The 22,128-nt window shown below is 44.9% G+C and overlaps 2 protein-coding genes across 2 annotated transcripts in view; one reads left to right on the top strand and one right to left on the bottom strand.

The window, feature by feature from the left end:
• Positions 1-11,561, bottom strand: part of egfra (epidermal growth factor receptor a (erythroblastic leukemia viral (v-erb-b) oncogene homolog, avian)) — an 81,833-nt gene extending 70,272 nt beyond the window's left edge. Inside the window, exon 1 of the mRNA XM_079488729.1 lies at positions 11,472-11,561. Coding sequence (XP_079344855.1) covers positions 11,472-11,481 — 10 coding nt within the window. The 5' untranslated portion in view covers positions 11,482-11,561. The remainder of the gene's footprint in view (positions 1-11,471) is intronic.
• mmp16b (matrix metallopeptidase 16b (membrane-inserted)) overlaps positions 1-21,831 on the top strand; it is a gene marked incomplete at both ends in the record, with an annotated part of 27,703 nt that extends 5,872 nt beyond the window's left edge. Inside the window, 7 exons of the mRNA XM_079488736.1 lie at positions 1,142-1,446; positions 9,880-10,041; positions 10,549-10,766; positions 15,223-15,361; positions 17,660-17,810; positions 20,133-20,248; positions 21,452-21,831. Of these exons, the coding sequence (XP_079344862.1) occupies positions 1,142-1,446; positions 9,880-10,041; positions 10,549-10,766; positions 15,223-15,361; positions 17,660-17,810; positions 20,133-20,248; positions 21,452-21,831 (1,471 nt within the window). The remainder of the gene's footprint in view (positions 1-1,141; positions 1,447-9,879; positions 10,042-10,548; positions 10,767-15,222; positions 15,362-17,659; positions 17,811-20,132; positions 20,249-21,451) is intronic.
• Between the last annotated feature and the right edge of the window lie 297 nt (positions 21,832-22,128).

Below are 22,128 nucleotides of genomic sequence, written 5' to 3'. Positions count from 1 at the left end.
AATAAAGCTCAACAAATCACCCTGGGGATTGTCCACCGCTCTGCCTCCGTGCAGTGGTGGAGAAAGTACTCAATTTAGTTACTTAATGGCCTGGGCCGTGGCTCAGCGGTCCAGGCACCTTGGCTGGTAATCCAGTCTGGCAGTGTGCCGCGGGTTCGACTCCCGATCCCGACGGCCTTTACTGCATGTCACCCCCCATCTCTCTCCCCATCTCCTGTCAGCCTACTGTCTGTCCCTCCATAAAAAATATAAAATAAAGGCGAATGCCACAAAAAATGTTTTAAAAAAATAAATAAATTTAGTTACTTAATTAAGTAAAAGTATCAATACTCCAATGTAGAATTACTCCGTTACTAAGTAAAAGTCCGGAATTCAAAATTTACTTGAGTAAAAGGACGAAAGTATTGGCATCAAAATGTACTTAGAGTACCAAAAGTAGAAAGTATACTCATTGTGCAGAATGTCTCATTTCGAGTTTTCAAATGTATAAAATTAGGCGTGCACGATTATGAAATGATATCCGATCTCCGATTATTAACAGAGGACCACAATGGAAACTCTTTTTTCCAAGTGTCTGTTTTCACTACTGAATGACTACTTATACTGAATGAGATGAGTACACAAATTAAATGTATAGAATTTAGCCATTGACGGTCACATTATTATTGCGTCATCAATATCGATGAAAATAATCTGGGTTATTCTGAGGCCGATACGATACCGATATGGCCGATTCCGATACGCTACCGATTATATTATGCTTCTCTATATAACATCTTTTGAAAATAGCAGATCTACAACCTTTGTGAGCTTGTAGATTGGTGATGTTCAATTGCCAGAGAATGTAGGGCTGAAGTGGAAGTGGTTAAAAGAAGTGGTTTCTAATAATAATCAAAATAGTAACTAGCAACTAAAGTTTTTAAATAATTGTAGTGGAGTAAAAGTACAATATTTGGATCTGAGATGTAGTGGAGTAGATGTAAAAGTATTGGAAATACCTAAACATTTTACTTAAGTAAATGTACTTAGTTACTTTCCACCACTGCCGCCGTACACACAGCTCATGACCTGCTCAGCCGTGACTAACCCCCCCCCCCCCTCTGCCCCCCCCACCCCCCTCGTCCTCCCCCCCACCCCGCAGCATCAAGAACGTCACGCCGAAGGTGGGGCCCCAGGAGACCCACAGTGCCATCCGGCGGGCCTTCGACGTGTGGCAGGGCGTGACTCCGCTGCGCTTCGAGGCCGTGCCCTACAGCGCCCTGGAGAGCGGCCGGCGCGACGTCGACATCACCATCATCTTCGCCTCGGGTTTCCACGGCGACAGCTCGCCCTTCGACGGCGAGGGCGGCTTCCTCGCCCACGCCTACTTCCCGGGGCCCGGCATCGGGGGCGACACGCACTTCGACTCCGACGAGCCCTGGACCCTGGGGAACCCCAATCACGATGGTACGTATCGCAGGGATGGAGGGAGGAATGGGGGGATTGATTGATTGATTGATTGATTGTCAGAAATGTAAACAGCACAAGGTACTGTACAGTCACCGTCAGACATTTTAGGCTAAAAGGATACAGTAACATGAAAAGGTCCCGCAGGGACTTGTTTCCACTGTGGGTCCTATGTAATCAATTCATCAACATAGCATCAAATTAACACAGGAATAGTTAAATATCATCAACAAATATAAACTCTCAATGTACAAAGGAGAAAAAAATAATGCAGAAGTATAGTTTAAGTTTCCTATTTATATCACAATGGGAACTCATTTGGCGAGGTTTTAAAGAATGTTACTGCAAAATCTTAGTGTTTTGCAAATTATTTGGGGGCCCACTTGCAATATAGTGTGTGTGTGTGTGTGTGTGTGTGTGTGTGTGTGTGTGTGTGTGCGTGCGTGCGTGCGTGCGTGCGTGCGTGCGTGCGTGCGTGCGTGCGTGCGTGCGTGCGTGCGTGCGTGCGTGCGTGCATGCGTGCGTGCGTGTTGGGGGAGACAACGAACCTGCAAACTGAGATGATATGTGAGAGAGAAGGTGGATGAATGCTATAAGAGGGATAGAAAGAATAAATTATAAGGGAGGGGAAGGGTCAAGCAAGTTATCTTTGCAAGTTGATTTTCATACTGTACTGTCACTGAAATGAATGGGAAAACTTTGGCTTCCTCGAAGACCAAACAAACCACGGCAAATGGTTGGCAGTGAGACAGTGAGAGGTCGTCAATAAAGACAAGCAGGCCAGAACACCGGTATGGTCCTTTAATCAAGTGGGAGGAAGAGGAGGTGGAGACAGCGGTGGAGGAAGACAAGTGAAGGACAAGGAGAGAAAGAGAACGGTGCATTTAGTCAGTGAGATAGCAAAGGAACGGGAGAGAGTAGATATCAGCTAATGGAAAGTATAGATAACGAACAAAGACAGAAGATTTTGCAGAGCAGGAGGTACGCTGGGAAAAAAAAATCAGACCAGTCTGAAGTGAGTGGTGCTGTACTGTACTCGTGCTGTAGTACAAGCCCTCCTCCCTGGCCTCTGCGTGTGTATGTGTGTGTGTGTGTGTGTGTGTGTGTGTGTGTGTTAGGCTGCGCAACAGTGACACTTGGTGGTCAACAAATGCTATTTCCGTACTCAGATGGACAGACATTGCCAGGATGTCTATAGGAGTGGCTAGCACCACTCAAAAATGAAGAATGCAGAAATTGTTTTTATTATTCATATGGAGAATTCTTTAGTTTAGATGACTGTGTCGAAACGGACACTATTTTATGTCATGTTATTGTCTCCACCAGCCGAAGGCATGGGGAGAGTATGTTTAGCAGTGTGTGTGTGTCCGTCCGTGTGTCCGTCCGTCCGCGTACAGCTAATCTCCGGCACCGTTGGCCCAGTCGATGCCAACGACGAACCTCTGCCATGAGGCAGATTTTTGCAAAACACATTTCTTATTACTCATTACACATTTGATCTATACAATACATCACGCAAATCGGTATACACCATCTCTATAGTCATGTGATCAACACGGACCTATCCACTATCCCCATTGGCTAAGAAGTGCCTCAAATCATGAACACAGAGTGCAGTTTGAGGGAAATCTTTCATGCACATTCCCACTATGCCGAGGAAGAAATGCCACTTGAAAATGTACTCATCAGCCTCATAGTGGTAGCCTGGCTAATAAGCCAGACCAAAAAGAAAATTGCCTGCCGGCGGATTACGGTCTGGAGAGGCTCAATTGTACGCCCATTTCCTACACCAGAGAACTGGTGTAGCCAATCGGGACACGGTATGCAATATGGGCGGGCTTTGGTACAGTGACGTTCAATGCTTGAGACCTTTGACTGACAGTAGCTCTGACCAATTGCGTCAAAGAGAACATTTTTGAACCCGCCCCCCAGGAAACAAGATCCATACACAGCATCTCCAGACTCAAATACCACACGACAGTGTGATTTGAGTCTGGCTTATTAGCCAGGCTATCATAGTGGTGCTATAACTTGCCCATTCCTGTTTTTACCTATAACGGCACTGATCTGTGTAAAACGTTTACATGTACACTAGTGTGCATGTAAACCCTAGAGGCAAAGGACAAACCTTTGACCTGCATTTTTCACATATACTCATTATAGCGCCACCAGGAGGCTGACTTATGTAAAACACATTTGTTTTATATTACTCCTTCAGATTTTATCCAAATATCCCGCAAATTGGTACACATGATCTCTATAGTCATGTGATGAGGCGGGTCTGTTTGATTTCTCATAATCCATGCTGATTGGCTACGATTCGCTTCCAAAGTTTTCAGGAGTGGCCCGTTTTGTACAAAATGCCGTAAATCATGAACACAGCGTCCGATTGCGGTGAAACTGTGCATGCATGCATATTCCCACTAGGCCTGAGGAAGAAATGCAACTTGCGACATTTTTCCAAAAACGCTCCTATCCTGCTTATACTTTCTCTTTGGTTTATAGTGAATGTGATAGCTCAATCGTAGGTTCCAAGAGAATTCTACATGGAAGCACAAAAAAAAATCCAATGACTGTAGCAATTTAGCCCATCAAATTGATGTTATTAACCCATTCTGGGCGGGAACCCCTTTTGGTGTTTTAAGCATTATGTAATGCTTTAGCTATTGAAAAATAGCAGATCTACAAGCTCATAGCGCGCCACCGAGTGGCGCGCTATGAACTTGTAGGTCTGCTATTTTTGAAAAATCGCGAGAATATTTATGGGATTTTGAATAATTTTTAAAAATGTTGAGGTCAGGCCTAAATGGGTTAAGATACGTAGGCCTGGCCTGGGCCATGGCTCAGTGGTCCAGGCACCTTGGCTGGTAATCCAGTCTGGCAGTGTGCCGTGGGTTCGACTCCCGATCCCGACAGCCTTTACTGCATGTCTTCCCCCCATCTCTCTCCCCATTTCCTGTCAGCCTACTGTCTGTCCCTCCATAGAAAGATATGGAATAAAGGCGAAAGCCAAAAAAAAAAAACATAAAAAAAAAAAAAAAAAGATACGTAGGCCTAGAAACAAACTGTATGGATGTACATGTTGAGTACCGTAGTGTTACGTTGTGTACTGTTAATGCAGTGCTGTGTAGGCTGTAGCTAGTGGTCACCACTGTAAACACAACAGGGTAGTGTTAAAGAGGAACCGTGGAAGAGCAGCGGTCTGGCCACAGAGGGGGCAACATGTTGCAGTGGGCCCTAACGTTTCATTATACAGTAACCATTGCAAAAATGGATCAATTAGAGCCTACATTCCTCAACCGTATCAAAAGGCACACTATTGATTGATTGATTGATTATTTTATTAGACAATAACAAATGCAAAACAGTACATGGTACAGTCAAAGCACATTGATCCAAAAGGATAGCACCGGGAAAAAAAGACCTTGCGGTCTTGTTTCCATTCGGGTGCCATGCATTCATTCACAACACAATGATGACAATAATCGAGATATCTCAAAAACATGATAACTATGTACAGGTGGAAGTACACATAAAATCACACCCGTGTGAACTGAGTGGTGTAAGGTCTTATATAGCCTGATCAGCTGTGGTCTGACGTAATGTCTGACGTAATGAAATCACACCCGGGTGAACTGGGTGACCGTAGCAACCATGCTCATTTTTTGGTACGAACAGACAGACAGACAGACAGACAGACAGACACGTAAACTAACAAAGCCAGTCGTAGGAGTGGTTTACACCACTCAAAAATCAAAATACAAATAAATCACTCGGAGGGGTGTATAGGGAGGTTGTATAGGGGGTATAGGGAGGGGGTATAGGGAGGTTGGGCAGTCATCTTCCCTCCTTTTGACCCGCTGACATTGATAGGTGATTTTTCAGAGCGGTTTTAAAGGAAGCCAGTGATTTGTTTGTTTTGAGGGAAGGGGGCAGGGCATTCCACACCTGAGTGGCAGTGCTGTGGAAAGTGAATTTACCCATATTTGTTCTATATGTGGGTGGCACCAGATCATTATTTATACTCATTATTTATACTCCCTCTAGTGTTAACCTAACTAACTAAACCGATTAAATGCCAGGAACGTGGGGTTCCGTGCTATATTCTATTCTCCACCCCCGCCTGTGCCAGAACGTAAAAGTCTGTCTTTCTTTAATGTAATTTAATCCGGTTTACTCACATGTCCAACGTGCATGCGTGCCCGCTTATTACAACCTTTTCTGCTCAAAATGATCCAAAGTTTTTGGAAGGTTATTATTCTCTATGCTTACATCGCGCGGTCGATAACTCCTCCATTACGGTTCCTACGCTGCCAACACTGTGTGTGGACACAGTGGGCCGGGGGGCTGCACTTCAACTGCGCATGTTTCTTTCCTTCCATGGAGCACCATGGAGCAACATGGCGTCGCCCGTACGGTCTTCGCGTCTCGTCCTCTTTAGACAGTCCTTGGTTGTTGGAGGATCTCTTCTTCTACTTTGGTATTTTGTACATTTGACTGGCACTGGCCTCCCCTTGTGGCGGGAGGGATTGTGCTAACTATGCAGTATCTTAGTAGACAGTTAGATGGGAATATCCAGAGTAGACACCAGCTTATTAGACAGCAGTTGCCTCCCTCAAAATCACATTGTTTAGTGTCAGTCAGCCCTTTTGGACTGCTCCTCACATACAGTACAGTACACAGGAGGTCAACCAATCAACCTGCTCAATCGGTTCCTGCCACCCCTCATCGCCTCATCAGAAGGGTAGGGGGCCAGTCAATTAATGACTTTTTTGTTTATATTTTTACTGTACCGTACAATGTTTGAATGGTTTGGCCAAAGAGTAGGCCTCTTACCACTTCACCCCGTCCCCCCCAAGGTGGACGCACACCATGGAGCCACAGAGAGGCTAATGAAATGCTCCCTCTCTCGGCTCTCCGTGTATCCACAACCACTTTAATTACCTCGCTTGCTTGTCAGAGCGCCACGAGGCTGCTTCAACCTCCGCGCTCGCAAATACCACATGCTCCGCTAATGCTCCGCTCACACTTCTATTCCACGCGCGGCGGCTGTCAGCGAGAGATGGTAATAGCTATAGCGTGTTTGTTTGTTTCCTGTCATCATCATTTTTGTCCTCCTGCCACCCACAGTATATCAATTCACCCCCACCCCAACCCCTGTCTCTTTTGTTCTCTCTCTCTCTCTATCTCTCTCTCCAACGGTAATTGTCTCAGATTCCCCGAGTCAAATTCCTGTCCAGTGTCCCATATGGCAAGCTGCCGCTAGTGCGCTTAGAGCCCGTACGGGATTCCGGGAGAAAAAAAAATCCCTTTTTTACTTGTGTTTGAAACACTGTGTGCAGCCTTTAATGGGCTTTCACGGTAGTGCACATGTAAATGTTGCATGTTGACATGTATGCTAATGGTAGCTCAGGCCTCGCTCTCTCCCGTGGGTGGTGGTGTTGTTCCTAGAGGCTTTTGGGTTAGCTGGAAGAAGGCAGAGAGTTGTGGCGGCAACGCTGGCAGAGGAAGAGGAGGGGGTATAGGGCTGGGTAATTAACCCCAAATTATCAAAACTGACATTTAAAACCAATAACCAACTTGCTATTGTTTATGTAGGTTCATCAAATAATTTAGTTTTTATATTGTATATTTCTTATATCAACGAATCTACAAAGAATGTCTGTCTGTCTGTCTGTATATATATATATATATATATATATATATATATATATATATATATATATATATATATATATATATTTATTAATCATAATCAAGGAAAAGGTGTGGAATAATGGTGATACAGTATTGATTTGAAGTCATATTGCCCAGCCCTGGGCGAGGGGGTGTAACCTTTTAGCGGCCGCTGGCAGAGAGGCAGCGGTTGTTCTATGCAGCGCTGCTGCTCGCAGCCACGCTGGATATCATGTTTTAAAGGGCAGCAATCTCCTGAGGCCATCTTCAGTCACATGCTGCACCGTTGCACAGACGCGGTATATACCTAAATCAAGCTGATGCTATCAGCTAAATGCTGAGTGACCATAGTATGACATGTGTGTGCGTGTGTGTGCGTGTGCGTGCGTGTGTGTGTGTGTGTGTGTGTGAGCTCGTGCGCATGCAGCTGTATGTACAGTATACATGCACAGCAAAAAAATACCCAGAATTAGATGAGGAATGTGTGAGTATGCTATTTATTATTCTCATGCGGCGGCGCTGACTCGTGCTTTTACCCTGCACCTGACATTAGGTTCAGGTGGACAGGCTATTTGATTCACTGGCTGAATGTACTGTATGTCGACATACCTTTCTTTCTCTCAAGCTGTCTCAGTTTAAGTCTAAGCCCTGCATACATACATTTTACAATATAAATAGGGGTCCCAGAGATAGAGATGCCATTAAATGGGGGTCAGTAGACTAATATGCACGTTGAAAGTGTTAACTTCTTACCTTCTCCATGCTTGTCTGGTTTAGTCACACAACCTCTCAAGACAAATCAAAGCTGGAAAGAGTAGTACGTCGCGCATCAAAAACCATTGGATGTAGCCTCCCTACACTTTCCTCACTCTATTCCACCAGAATAATTAGGAAGGCAAAAAAAATCATTGCAGACAACTCTCATCCTGCACATTACCTCTTCAATCTCCTCCCATCAGGCAGGAGATATAGAAGCATCAAGAGCTCAACATCTCGCTTCAGAGATAGCACTTACCTCGTAGCCATTAGACATCTGAACTAGATGTATGTATGTAGCAATATGCATATTGCACTTTAAAAACTGAATGTAATTCCCTATGCTGCTGGTTTTTGTATTGTATTGTCCTTTTTGTTTTTGTACTATGGTTGTCTGTATATGTTGAGTATGAACCAAGACAAATTCCTATCAACTTGTTGACATGGCAAATAAATTCTTGAATCTTGAATCTTGAATCTTGAAACTGGGGGTCCTTGAAATTAAACGGGTTGAGAATCACTGCTAGAGCAGGTAAAAATCTTCTCTTATATGGGGGTCCCTGGCATATCGTTTCAAATGGGGGTCCACGGGCTAATTAGTGTCAAATGTGGGGGTCATTGACATGAAAAAGTTTGGGAACGACTGAGTTAGGGTCAGGCTCAAGGTTAACACTGTCACACTTGGATACAATGTCGACAGTGCAGTGTCGACTCTGTCGAGTGTGACGCTGATTGGATGAGCGTTCCTTGAGAACAGCCATAACGTGGTCAACAACAGCACTTTCCAGGAGCAAAGCAATCAGTCTTTTCTGAAGGGGTGAACGTGTTCAAAACAGTGGTTGTAATTAGAGGTCAGGGAACGTCGAATGGATGTGAGTCAATGCAATGTCCCTAAACGTTTCCAGCGTGTGTGCTTGTGTGTGCGCGCGCATGTGTGTGCGTGCATGCGTGTGTGTGCGTGCGTGCGTGTGTGTGCGTGTGTGTGTATCCAATTTCTATTATCTTGTACTGTACAGTATATGTCACCTTTACATTTGATTTCACTAGACATGGGCGATGTCCGTTGGGAACGCGCCATGCCTCCGTGTATATGCACTTAAGTGCCCGTTGTCAGAGTACTTAGTGCAGTACCCACTTGGAGGCCATTCTAAGTAGGGATTCATTGTCCCAATCACGTGTTTTTTGCTCCCGATCCGATCATTTGATTCTGCCGATACCGATTTTTCCCCGATCTGATATTTATTTAATGCCATATCACAATAGTACAATATCTAAAATAACAGACAATATCCAGTCTAATATTATGATGTGGATATAATATTGATACTATAGGGATGTCCCGATCACGGTTTTGTTTTAGCTCCCGATCCGATTCCGATCATTTGATTTCCGATCACGTGATTGGATCGGGACAACCCTAATTCTAAGACTTCAGTACTATACTTTGATGGCATGGTGGATCTCCATATGGGACACAGACACATTTATAGATAGATTTCTGTACAACCCTTAGAGTATAAATATAATGGAGATGTCACCGAGAGGAAATTAACCCTGAGGCAAAATGGACATAGTGGGCGAATTTGGTATTGCAGCCAGCTCGAGCCAGCGCTGGGCCGTTGACTATCATTGCGCACGTTCATGTTATTGGGGCAATGACACGTGAACGCTATGTTTCATACGTGAACGCGTGCAAATGGCACAATGATAGTCAACAGCCAGCGCGTTCATGTGTTTGGGCCCAATCCATCCCAGAATGGGAGACGTAAAAATCACCTCATGCGCTTTTGAGCAACGTAATGCAAGTGGATGGGAGGAGAAATCCGGTGACGTCTCTATTCATTTCTAATTTTTAACTTCCCACTCGGCACTGCACTTCCTTGGTCGATCAGTCGGACAGTTCTTGAGATATGCGGACACACACGCGCACGCACGCACACACACACACACACACACGAATGGAGAGTACATTCTTCTCCTCTGTTCTCTCCCCTCGCTAAGGTAATGACCTGTTCTTGGTGGCGGTTCACGAGCTGGGCCACGCGCTCGGTCTGGAGCACTCCAACGACCCCACCGCCATCATGGCCCCCTTCTACCAGTACATGGACACGGAGAACTTCAAACTACCTCACGACGACCTTCAGGGCATCCAGAAGATATACGGTAAAAATGGTAAAATGGTAAAATGGTGCATTTATATAGCGCCTTTATCCAAGGCACTTTACATAGATTGTGCATTACATTCACACACACATTCACACACCGATTGCGGCGGAAGCCATGCAAGGTACCAACCAGCACATCGGGAGCAATTTGAGGTTCAGTGTCTTGCCCAAGGACACTTCGACATGTAGACAGGAGGAGCCGGGATTTGAACCGCCGACCCATGGATCATTGGACGACCTGCTCTACCTCTTGAGCCACTGTTTGGGAATCAGTGCTCTAACCTCTAGAATCTAGAACGAAGACACCGTTGTTGTTTTTAAATATATTTTTTGGGCTTTTTTTGCCTTTATTGATAGATCACGTAGGTAGACAGGGAACGGGGAGAGAGATGGAGGGAAAGACACACAGCAAAGTTGGTCGGGATCGGGACTCGAACCTGTGACACACTGTCATGCTGGACTACCAACTACATACAGGAGCTGATGTCCATCTTTTTGCCTTCAGGTCCACCAGAAAGGGCTCCACATCCTACCAGGCCCCCGCCGACAGCCCCTCCCCCCCGCTTCCACCCCCCGTCGGACCCCCGCAAGCACGACCGCCAGGTTCGGCCCCACCGCCCGCCCCAGGGGGCCAAGCCTTCCAACCCCAACTCCAAACCCAATATCTGCGATGGAGGCTTCAACACCCTGGCCATCCTCCGACAAGAACTGTTTGTTTTCAAGGTATGTTGGTCAGTGCCGAATGTGTTACATACATACTTGCTATCCTCTGCGTACACAATTGAGCAAATGCAATCATTCACATTTATTCATCTTCCCATGTTGGCATATCAGCAGGATTGTCATTACCAATATGTTTTTGGAACTTACTATATATTTGTGCAAATGTTAATTCTGTCGTTATTCAATGTAATGCGCAAACATACTTTACCTGGCAATGAAAATAGTTCATGATATTGTTACTGTACGGAACAAGTCAATACCAGGCCCTGGGGTGGAGCACAGTGCACAGTACGAAACAATGCATTCTGGTGCGATAGAATAATCCATCAAAGCTTGACGTTACATCGCTTTCAAACAAACACATCCCCGCAACTGCGGGTCTTACAAGCCTCGGCTACTGCAGTTTTCTCTCACACAAATTAAAAACAATTGGGAGTTAAGAGTTCAGCACCACAGTGCACAGCGGACCCACTTCAACTAATTAACTCAAATGTTTATAAGAATTGGCACGGCGGCCAAACAGTTCCAAGTACAAGCACTATTTAAGGGCATGATAAACAGACTACTGTAAGTCAACTTCAATTTAATGTCACAGTGTGCAGTACTGTACTGTAGCTTACCTGTTAATGTTTTTTTGGGCAGCTGTTCTTGATAATGATTTTACCAGCGTGAGCCAGCATGAGACTTATACAATGAACTACTCACCTAATGCCATGGAGGTTCCATGTTTAATAGAGCACCGAAGTCCTGACGTCACTCGCTCATCCCCTGGTTCTGTCTGGTTCACGGAAGTAATTTCTCTATGGAGAATAACATGGGGTCATCTTAAAATCGTTTCATATAAGCATTGTGGGCCACAAATAAACAAGCTGTCTCTGCGTTATTGTCAGGGAGGTGTCTCTGTATCGTTTGCGACAGTCAGTCACTCATATTCTGTTTCTAACGAAAATTAACTAATTCAGTAGCAGTAACAATAGTGTTTTCTCTCAGTCAGTTGATTCTTCATATCAATATGAGTGAAACGGCCGGGATGGGTGTTTATTTTGCAAACACAGTTCTTATATGAGGGCCGCGGTCTAAAATCCCCCTGTATGGGGATTACAATGCAAATAAAAAGTACATGAACCAGTGGATTTGCGCCCTCTACCAATACTGGGCCTCATGCGCCAACCGTTCTTAAGAAGTTCTTAAGAGGAAATTTGTTCTTAGACCCACTTAGGAAGTTTTTAAGAAGGTTTTGGGATCCCTCAATCTTTTCTTAGCTGTGATTTGTTCGTAGGTAAGAACAGAATCTACGCACACTGTGGAGCACTCTTAGGGTGCCTTTTCCGTTCTTAAGTGCAATCTGAAAACATAAAGGGAAAACAGCGCCATCTGCATGATGCTCAAAGTTTGGTCTGAGGACCTCAAGGGGTCCTTGAGGAAGTTCCAGGCAGTCCACAGCAAAATATGGAATATTTTACCACTTTAATCCCATTTTATACTTTGAAAATAGCCAATATACAAGCTCACAAACGCGTCCCATTACTGCCCATTTTGAGCTTGTAGATCGGCTATTTTCAAAACATTTTGATAAATCTTCAAAACATTACCCTAGCAGAAAATATTTTCATATGGGGGTCTGCAGAATGGTCCTTGACATGAAAATGTTTGAGAACCACTGGTTTAGCGTTCACAACCCAACCCAAACAAACGCACCATACCCACCACATAACCCCCCCCCCCCCCCCCCCCCAGTTGACTATTGTGAGATAAATAATAAAATACATTCATGAATATTGAAAATATTAAAATATTGAAATATTGAAAATGTGAAAATTTCTGTTCACTTCAGTACCTCCACAGTATTATTGATTTTTAATGTTTGGAGTCTGGTGTTCCACCATATTTAGACTTTAGTTTAGGTATTCTTGACTTCACTCAACTTTATTTCTATGTGTGAGGTCCTGTGAGCTGCAATCACACACAGGTGTGACTGCAGGCAAGGCCATGGAGTCATGCAAAACCACACCCACCTGGGTGAACACAGGTAGGAAAGTGAATTCCCAATGCCTTATATGGGATTGGTGGGGCGGTTCCCTATGGTAATTAGGATGCTAATTAGGATATGTGGGGCGTCTACCTATGATAATTTGAATGAACTGGCACACCCCTTCAAGTTACGAGGATTTGGATTCATCATCATAAGAACATGCTTACGAACAATTCTGCCTACTTAAGAACGTTTCATGAATCTGACTGGACTTCTCTTAGGAATTCACTTAGGAAGAAATGTAAGAGGAAAAGTTAGGAACTTATTGGCGCATGAGGCCCACAGACGTCAGACTTTGGTGCTCTATGTAGGCTACTTCCAAAGTGTGTACATTGTCTAAGTCACAGATGCATCCGAATCAACTTTATTTTCGTATCACAGTTGTCAAGTAAAATAGTGGGTGAAATTATTTTCCAATTATTATCGTTTCCAAGAAAAAACAAGAAAGGGAAGAAGCAAGAGGGTGGGGGGAGTAAGGATATCAAGGCAGGAAAGAAGAGGGTAAAGGGTAAAGGGTTTCAGATCATTTAGGAACTTGTTCCACGAACGGCACAGCCGTTGGGTTTCTCTTAGCTTCACAACCTATCATGGGGCAGCTTGGCTACAACCGAAACAGACTTCCTCTTCAAACTAAAAGCCACTTGTAATGATTAGTCAACACTAGTTATCTAGTCTACTTGAATGGGCCTGCTGCTCGTACCAAGATACAGGGCTTGCAAAGTGCGAACAAGTAAAGGTCTATGACTTTGTGATCGCGATCATCCGACAGCTGGAAGGCCAGCTCCCCCTGACCCCTGGTCAGGGCCGGTTGAGACCTAGGTGGCGCTGCAAAAGAGATCCGTAGCGGCCGCCCCCGCACATGCACGCACGCACGCGAATGCAGGGAGTCGGATTTCTAGAACCATCTATCCTCGTGGAGAATTTAATACATTTTATTTTTGACTTACCATTTTTTGTATTATTAGTCCTTTTCCATCTGCAAACAACTAGAACAAAGTGAGCCAACTGTCCATCTTGGTCCGAGAGTAACTTTTTAACTCCTTTTAACGTTCAAACGTCCACACTAATCCTCGTCGCCAATGTTGTGTGCCTAACTTATAACTTATTAGTTAGTGCAACTTGCATTGAGTCATACTGTCATACACAAATCTTTTCATTCATTTATTAAGTAAGCCACACTTCTCTCGACTGGTCTCATAACATACCATTACGTTACATAACATTGTGTGTATCTACACAATTCTGTTACCTGCTTCCTGGTACCTGTTTCTGGTCATGTGACCCAAGCAACCAATACACAATAGACTAACAGGGCTTTTTTTGGGAGTTGCCAGTTTGGTTAAGTGTGTGACGATATCCCCCACTTGCAAATAGTGCAGCAAATGCAACATTGTTGTTGTGAGGAGCAGAACAGGGGTGCAAAGTGTATTTATTCTTGTTTATTTAATTATTTCAAAAATATTTTTTTTGTGCTTCAGCGCCGCCCCTATGGACCTGGCGCCCCAGGCGGCTGCGTGCCCCGCTTGCTGTTTGGGCAGGCGCTGCCCCTGGTACACCGTCCAGCACAGTAAAATCCTCAATTCATGATTAGTTCAACATAACATAACATAGTTTAACATTGAGGAGTGTTGAGTACAGTATGCCAGGTGGAGACTAATATGTAGCATAACGTCAGTAAAAAACACAGACTATTCAAAAAAGGCCAGGAGGCAGCCATGGGCTTGGAGAAGAACTAAAGATTTTTAATTGCATCCAGGCCAGGACAACAAAAATGTACAAGAAGATGCAACGCAGAATTCAAACTACTTAAATTGTAATGAATGAATTGGCAGTTTCAACCTCTCTCCATGGCAGCCTTCACTCCTGCTGTTCTGTTCCCCTTACGTATATACTCTGCCAACTCCACCCTTGGCTTCTAATCAACCAGACACAAGTACAATAGCAATCCACCCAAGATGCTCCCCATGTTCTAATCAATCAGCTAGGCAGCTCTCAATAAGCTCTTCAGGCACCAATCACCCAACTACACGGCTAAGGCTTCAACAGGCCGCTCCCATATAACAGCATCTTCCTGTGCAGATAAACAAAAACACATTAGCGATTCCAGTCACAACAGAATGTGCACCTTCTGTCTGTGGGACTGGGGAAAGTCACAAGCATGACATACATTTCAAATTCAATATGAACATGTGCGGCTGAAAATAGAGAAAATTAGTCTCAGAGAGGCTGCTCTGTGACACATTTTAAAATAGTGAAAATAGCCGACCTACAAGCTTGTGTGCTATTTTCACAATTTTAACCAAACATTGGTTCATATATCATATCATATATCATATCATATAATGAGAGGAGTTTTATAATTAATTAAATCAATTGATCTGATGAACTGTTACACCTCTTCATAAGTCATGTCCATTTCTACAGGACCAGTGGTTCTGGAGAGTGCGCGACAACTCGGTAGTCCCAGGCTACCCCATGCAGATCAACTACTTCTGGAGAGGACTGCCTTCCAAAATAGACGCCGTCTATGAAAACAGTGAAGGGAAGTTTGTATTTTTTAAAGGTAAGAAACAAGAAACAGCAAATCTACAATACAAGCTGCACCGTGCGTCACAATGCGATGCACTGTAGCTTCAATGTTACCCTATTAACCAACATGAAAACTGACTGTGGCATATAGTCAGTTATAGTGGAATCTGAATGCGTCGTGTCCATCTGTTGGTGTTTTAACCATTTAGATTATTGATCGATTATTTTATGCAAGCATTGATTATTTTCCTTCACAATCAGTTGTATCCGTGGTGAGGTTGCTCCGTTGTTTGCGAAGCTGTTTGCATGTGAGTGTGTGTGTGTGTGTGTGTGTGCGTGTGTGTGTGTGTGTGTGTGTGAGTGTGTGTGTGTGTGTGTGTGTGTGTGTGTGTGTGTGTGTGTGTGTGTGTACTATAGCTGTATGCTAGCAGAGCGGGTTGAGGGTCCAGTTCGTCCACAGCCCATCAGGCAGATTAACATGACATCTGTCACGCAGTAGGATCAGAAAATGCCCCATGCTTTATTTATTCCCTCAGGGGGGGGGGGCGTAACTCGGTGTGTGTTAGGGCCTAAGCACACTTTAGCGGACAGCCGCGGACAGAAGAAGCTGTATTTTACGTAATTTCCGAGTTTTTAGACAGCTGGTGGATGGAAAAGAAGCTCCACCCCCGCGGCTGACTGCCGCGGAGGAGAGCGTTTCCGGGAATCTGTCCGTCGCGGAAGTCAGCCGCGGGGGTGGAGCTTCTTTTCCATCCACCACCTGTCTAAAAACTCGGAAATTCTGCCCATGCAGTTAGTGTGTGTGTGTGTGTGTGTACTTAGTCCAAGTGCAATACCATAGTGGCCCTCTTCAGTCTTCACCCTGCCGGAGGCACTTATGATCAGGCTGAATGAAATGCAACAGTGGTGTCAATAAATCATGTATGTGTCTCTGTGGAATTGCCTTCAGACCTCGACATTTATTGTATTGTGTAAAATACTGCATACTACGCATATTTTGTAAATTAGTATAATGCATACAATTTAGAATTTTACAATTTAGGCATTTAGTAGATGCTCTTAATCCGGAGCGACTTACAGTTAGCAAGGACAACACAGCAGATGCATAGAAATGGTATTTGATGATATATGCATACAGTGTGTGTGTATACAGTATATATAAACTCAGCAACAAAAGTTCGGAAACTTTAAGTTTGGTCCATTATGTCTCCACTTTAATAATACCAATTGGTATTGTATTTTATATCATTTCAATCTTTGATTAGTCACCTTTACAACGATGTATAGATTGTAAGGATTGGGTGTTCGTGTAATGAGCAACACAGCTAAACCTGTAGGTAACGCCAAAATGGGCAAAATGGCAAGTGGTTGGTATTCAACCCTTCCTTTGAGTTGCTCAGTGCATTGGATGATTGCACTCTTCCACAGTAATCAGGAAAAAACAACACATATTGTATCACTTTATTAATTTTACACTCAGTGTTAGGGAACTCGGTAGCAGGTGGAAGATCCATAAGCAGCTGCAACAGCTTGGCACCATGCTGGTCACCAAACCTAGCCACATTTGGCTGTGAGATGGCATCCCATTCCTCGACCAGGTTTTCTTGCAAGTCATCCAACATGGTTCTGTTGGTCACTCCAGCAAGTAGAGCACGCCAGCTGATCCCACAAGTGTTCAAATGGGTTGAGGTCTGGACTCACGGCAGGCCGCAGGCCATTCCATCCTCCACTCCCAAATTCTGGAAGTAAGCTATACTCTGTGATGATCTTGGGCTCTGTGGGGGCGAGCGTTGTCATCCTGGAGGATCGCCACTGGCTCCAGAATCTCATCCCGATATCTCACTGCATTGAGATGGCCTTCAATGATGACAACTTCAAGTTCTGTCTTGCCTGTGAGAGAGATACTGCCCCATACCATGCCAAGCTGTTACAGCTTCTTTTGGATCTTCCTCCCGCTATTGAGTTCCCCCTAACACTGAGTGTAAAATTAAAGTGTAAAAATGGCCAATGTGTGTTGTTTTTTTCCTTATTACTGTGGGAGAGTGCAATCATCCAATGCACTAAGCATATATATACACACACTGTATACTGTATACTGTATACACACACACTATATCGTATATATGAACACTTAGACAGGAAAAAAGAGAATATCAGCAGAACTGCAAGATGTTTTCCCCAGAGCACGTGAATAGATTCTGAGCCAGCAGTGCTTGCTTGTTGTAACGTGTACCAGTGGATATTAGTTTCAGGACTCAGTTTGTGACTTTATTCTGTCCCCAGCTGCTACTGATATGACTGACGACGGGTGCATGGTTTCCTTTTCTTTCAGGGAAGCACTTCTGGGTGTTCAAGGACACCACTCTGCAGCCCACCTACCCTCAGGACATCTCCTTGTTCGGGAGTGGCATGCCCACACAGAGCATTGAAACGGCCGTCTGGTGGGAAGACGTGGCCAAGACTTACTTCTTCAAAGGAGACAGGTTAGTTTCCGGAGGGGGGAGGAGGGAGCGGTGTTATTATTGTTAAGTAAAACTTGTTTTAGTTAAGGGAACTAAAAATCACACTCGTGTGAAGTGAGCGAGTGAGCGGCGCTGTTATCATCATACGTCATCATACATCACGTTCCGTGCTCAGCCAATCAGCTGAGCACATTCCGTGCTCAAACGGAAACGGACAGACAGACAGACAGACAGACAGACAGACAGACAGACAGACAGACAGACAGACAGACAGACAGACAGACAGACAGACAGACAGACAGACAGACACACACACACACACACACAGACACACACACAGACACACACACACAGACACAAAGCTGTGCATGGGAGCCGCTCAAAAAATAAATTATAAATAGTATTTCTCCCCAAAATAGCGGAAAGAGCAGATTGGTTATCCTCTCTTCTTTTTGTCAGCAAATCAAACCCTGCACGTCCTCTCTCTCTGTGAAGTTTAGTGTCGTCATCAGTCACAAATTCAACCCTGGCCAGCACCTGCTCGGAGTGGCAAAGAGCTGCTCAGATTCTATCACCGTGTCCCCCAGAGCCATTGATCCTGTCAAAAGGCTACTGCCCGTTTCCATTAAAGTAATAGTTCAAGTTCTCCTGTCAATATTTACACGCCCTCATGCCAGTTGGAATGCAGGTTATTATAACCTTTTTTCTTTTTAGCTGGTAAATTCCTTGATGTGTAGATTTGACTCTATGATTATGGCGTATTCTTTCATTATGTAATTTGTTTCATGAATATACACGTGTTCATTACTGAAGCCACGTACCCGCATCGGAGGATCTGTTGTTGATGTACTGCGTGTGCATTCAACTGCGAGGGAGTTGGAGGGCAGATCAACGTGACTCAGATGTTTGTTCATCTGTTGTGATAAATCATATCATATCTGGCTATGGATCTCATGGTGAGAGCACATGGACCGTTTTGTCATGACGCTGTCATCGCATCCCTCAGCCTCCTGTTGCACAGAATCACAAAAAAGGGACTTCCTGTCAATCTAAAAAAAAAAAAAAACATGATTTAATCTCTGACTGATACAGCAATCGTGTGTGTGTGTGTGTGTGTGTGTGTGTGTGTGTGTGTGTGTGTGTGTATTCCTATACTGTATGTTTACTGTATTGTAAGACATCAATAACAAATCGTTCACTTAACCACTTAAGCTACTGCACTTCCTCATACAACGTATAAGTTAAAATAGCCAATCTACGAGCTCACAATGTTGTCAGAGATTTATTATTATAATTATTCATTTTGAGTAGCCAATTATTTTTTTACCCCTTTTTTCTCCCAAATGTGGTCGTTATTATATAATTAATTCCACCTGGCTCACCTGCCATAGCCTGGAAACCAAACGAATCTGCCAGGGGGGGGGGGGGGGGGGGGGGGGAAGAGCCCTCAGCAGATTAGTCTGGCCCCGCTCGGTTGTAGGGAACCAATCAGGGCAGAGTATGAAAATATGGGTCAGGTTCCTCACCAGAGGCGTTTAAAAAAAAAATGTATCCGCCCCTTGGAACTGCAGGTTCCAGAGATTCCAGACTAATATCTACAGTAGTCGACTAGCCGATTGTGTGCAAAGTTCATATTTTGGCCTGAGGATAAAGCCCAAACCACACCGGAAGGGACTCCTTATGTTATACTTTAGCTATTGAAAAATAGCAGATCTACAAGCTCATATCGTTAAATTGTGGCGCAAATCTTTGAATATATATTCTTTCACAGCAAACGTTTTTAACTCAAATCTTTGCTTCTGGGCGGTCCCTGGAACAACATATTTTCAGATGGGGGTCAGCGGCGAATTACATATATTTTTGGGGTTCCTTGACATGAAAATGTTTGAGAATGACTGACATAGAAACATAAGGTTTTTTTGGGGGGGCTGTGAGGTTGTTCTTATTATATTATATTTTGGAACTGGGTTGCTGATCCTGTTGAAGCAGAACAACAGAAAGAGACTGAAGTCTGAAGCAATCTGTCTGAATTGGTTTAATGTTTTGTGATGCTTCACTGCACATGGATTAGGTGTCATGTCACTGTGATGATATCAATGTGTTGGAAAGCGGCACTGTCGTTTTGTGTGTGTTTGCGTGTATTTATAGCTGCCGGTGTGTGAATGTTGCGTGCCTTTTGTTTTACCCATATTTGCATACACAGCAAAATCCAGGGGGATTATTTTAACTGCGAGTGTAAAAGAAAAAAGGAAAAAAAGGGATTGTGTGTGTGTGTGTGTGTGTGTGTGTGTGTGTGTGTGTGTGTACCTTCACATTGCTCATTGTATTTCTATCCCACTGTAGATATTGGCGGTACAACGAGGACATGAGGACAATGGACCCTGGATATCCAAAACCCATCACCGTATGGAAGGGTATCCCTGATTCTCCACAGGGAGCCTTTGTGGACAAGGCCAATGGTATGTCCTATTTACAGTATCTGCAACTGCTTAAGCTGTGCTTATCTGCCCTACATTCCCCGCCACAGTCCTCCCTTTTCACACAGCGCTGCTGTGGCACTTGGCACTGCATGCACAAGGCGCTATGCTCATTTAGCAGGACAGTTCAAGCTTATATTAACAACACGGACAGTGGCAAACATCTTGACAAAAATAGTAGATCTACAAGCCTAGGACACATTGTGTTTTTGACTAGTGATGCGTTGTGAGCTTGTAGATCGTAGCTTGTAGATTTTGACGAAGATATAAGTGTAGAGCAATAACAGGAGGGAGCCTATAGTGACCATGCAGGGACTCCAGGCAACTAAGTATCATAGGGTTTTGTGGTTAACCTAAAATGTAGATACGCAGTTCTGCCTACTGTACATGCTCATAATAAACAGGTGCAAAGAAATATGTAACGTTACAGTGTGACAATGTCAATTGTGGGCGTGTTTCATTTGGGGTGTTTCTGTGTGCCAACAACAATACGTTTAAATGTACAAGAGCTGTCCATACTGGCAAACAGTTAACACTGACACCCGCAATTAATGTTATTGCCTTCAGCTGTGGTTAGTGCTTGTTTACCCATCGAAAATGCCTGCTGTGAAAAGGGCCTATTGATCAAGTTCTGGGATCTGAGAACAAACGTCTCATTCTATTACACTGCCGCTGCACCATGAACTAGTCACTGGCGTGGCTAATTGCAAAATCTTTGCCGGTCAACCATAAAGCTGTGTGAGTGACTCTGCTGTGGGTGCATGAAGTGTTTGGTCCGACGTACTAACAGTCCCACAGTCATGAGTCCGACACCCTACCCTGCAAAACCCAACCCTAAACATAACCTCACAGGAAGCCACAGGTTAGTTTTAACCTGCCACGGGTTAGATTTAACCTGTCACGCATGTCGGGAGCCAGGGGTGAGTTTTAACCCGGCCACGGGTCGGTTCCCGCCGCGCATGTCGTGAGTGTCAGACTAATGCCTGTCGGACTGTTAAGCTGCGTTCAGACTTGGATGGTTAGAACGGCGCGATTACACACAAAGTCAATGCAAAGACGATAGTTGCGCGAACGGGAGCGGCGTGACCTGGCGAATATAGAATATATTAGTATGTCTAACAAACCTATGCACCCCCTCTGCTGTGCCCCCCCCCCCCCCCCACACACACACACACACACATCCAGGCTTCACCTACTTCTACAAGGGCAAGGAGTACTGGAAGTTCAACAACCAGCTTCTGCGGGTGGAGCCCGGCTACCCCCGGTCCATCCTGAGGGACTTCATGGGCTGCGACGGCCTGCCCGCCGACCCCGACTGGGACTGGAGCCCCACGGAGGTGGAGGAGCGCCACTACGACAGCGCGGGCGGCGGCGGCAACGGCGACGTGGACATCGTCATCAAGCTGGACAGCGCCGGCGGCACGGAGAAGGCGGTGGCCATCGCCATCCCCTGCGTCCTGGCGCTGTGCATGATGGTGCTGCTCTACACCGTCTTCCAGTTCAGGAGGAAGAGCACGCAGCGCCACATACTGTACTGCAAGCGTTCCATGCAGGAGTGGGTCTAAAAAATAAATTAAAAAAAGGGGAGGGGGAGGGGGGGTGACCGTCTCCGCGCTGTACAGGAATGGGACTGGTGGATATAAGTTCCGTTTAGCGGTGTAGGTATTGTTCAAAGCCCCCCCACTGAGTGCAGCTATAACAGTGGGAAGCAACACAGAGGGGGGGGGGGGGAGGCTGTACCTTTAGGGCTGCCATGCTGGCAGGTGTTAAAACTCTGTGTTCGAGGCCCCCACCACGACATGCAAGTCATACAAAACCCTTCAAGAGAGCTCTGCGGAAGACACTGAAGGAGCCGCGGCTCT

This window comes from Electrona antarctica (genome assembly GCF_951216825.1).
Source record: "Electrona antarctica genome assembly, chromosome: 19".
Lineage (NCBI taxonomy): Eukaryota > Metazoa > Chordata > Actinopteri > Myctophiformes > Myctophidae > Electrona > Electrona antarctica.
This window is presented reverse-complemented; position numbering and strand designations above follow the sequence as displayed.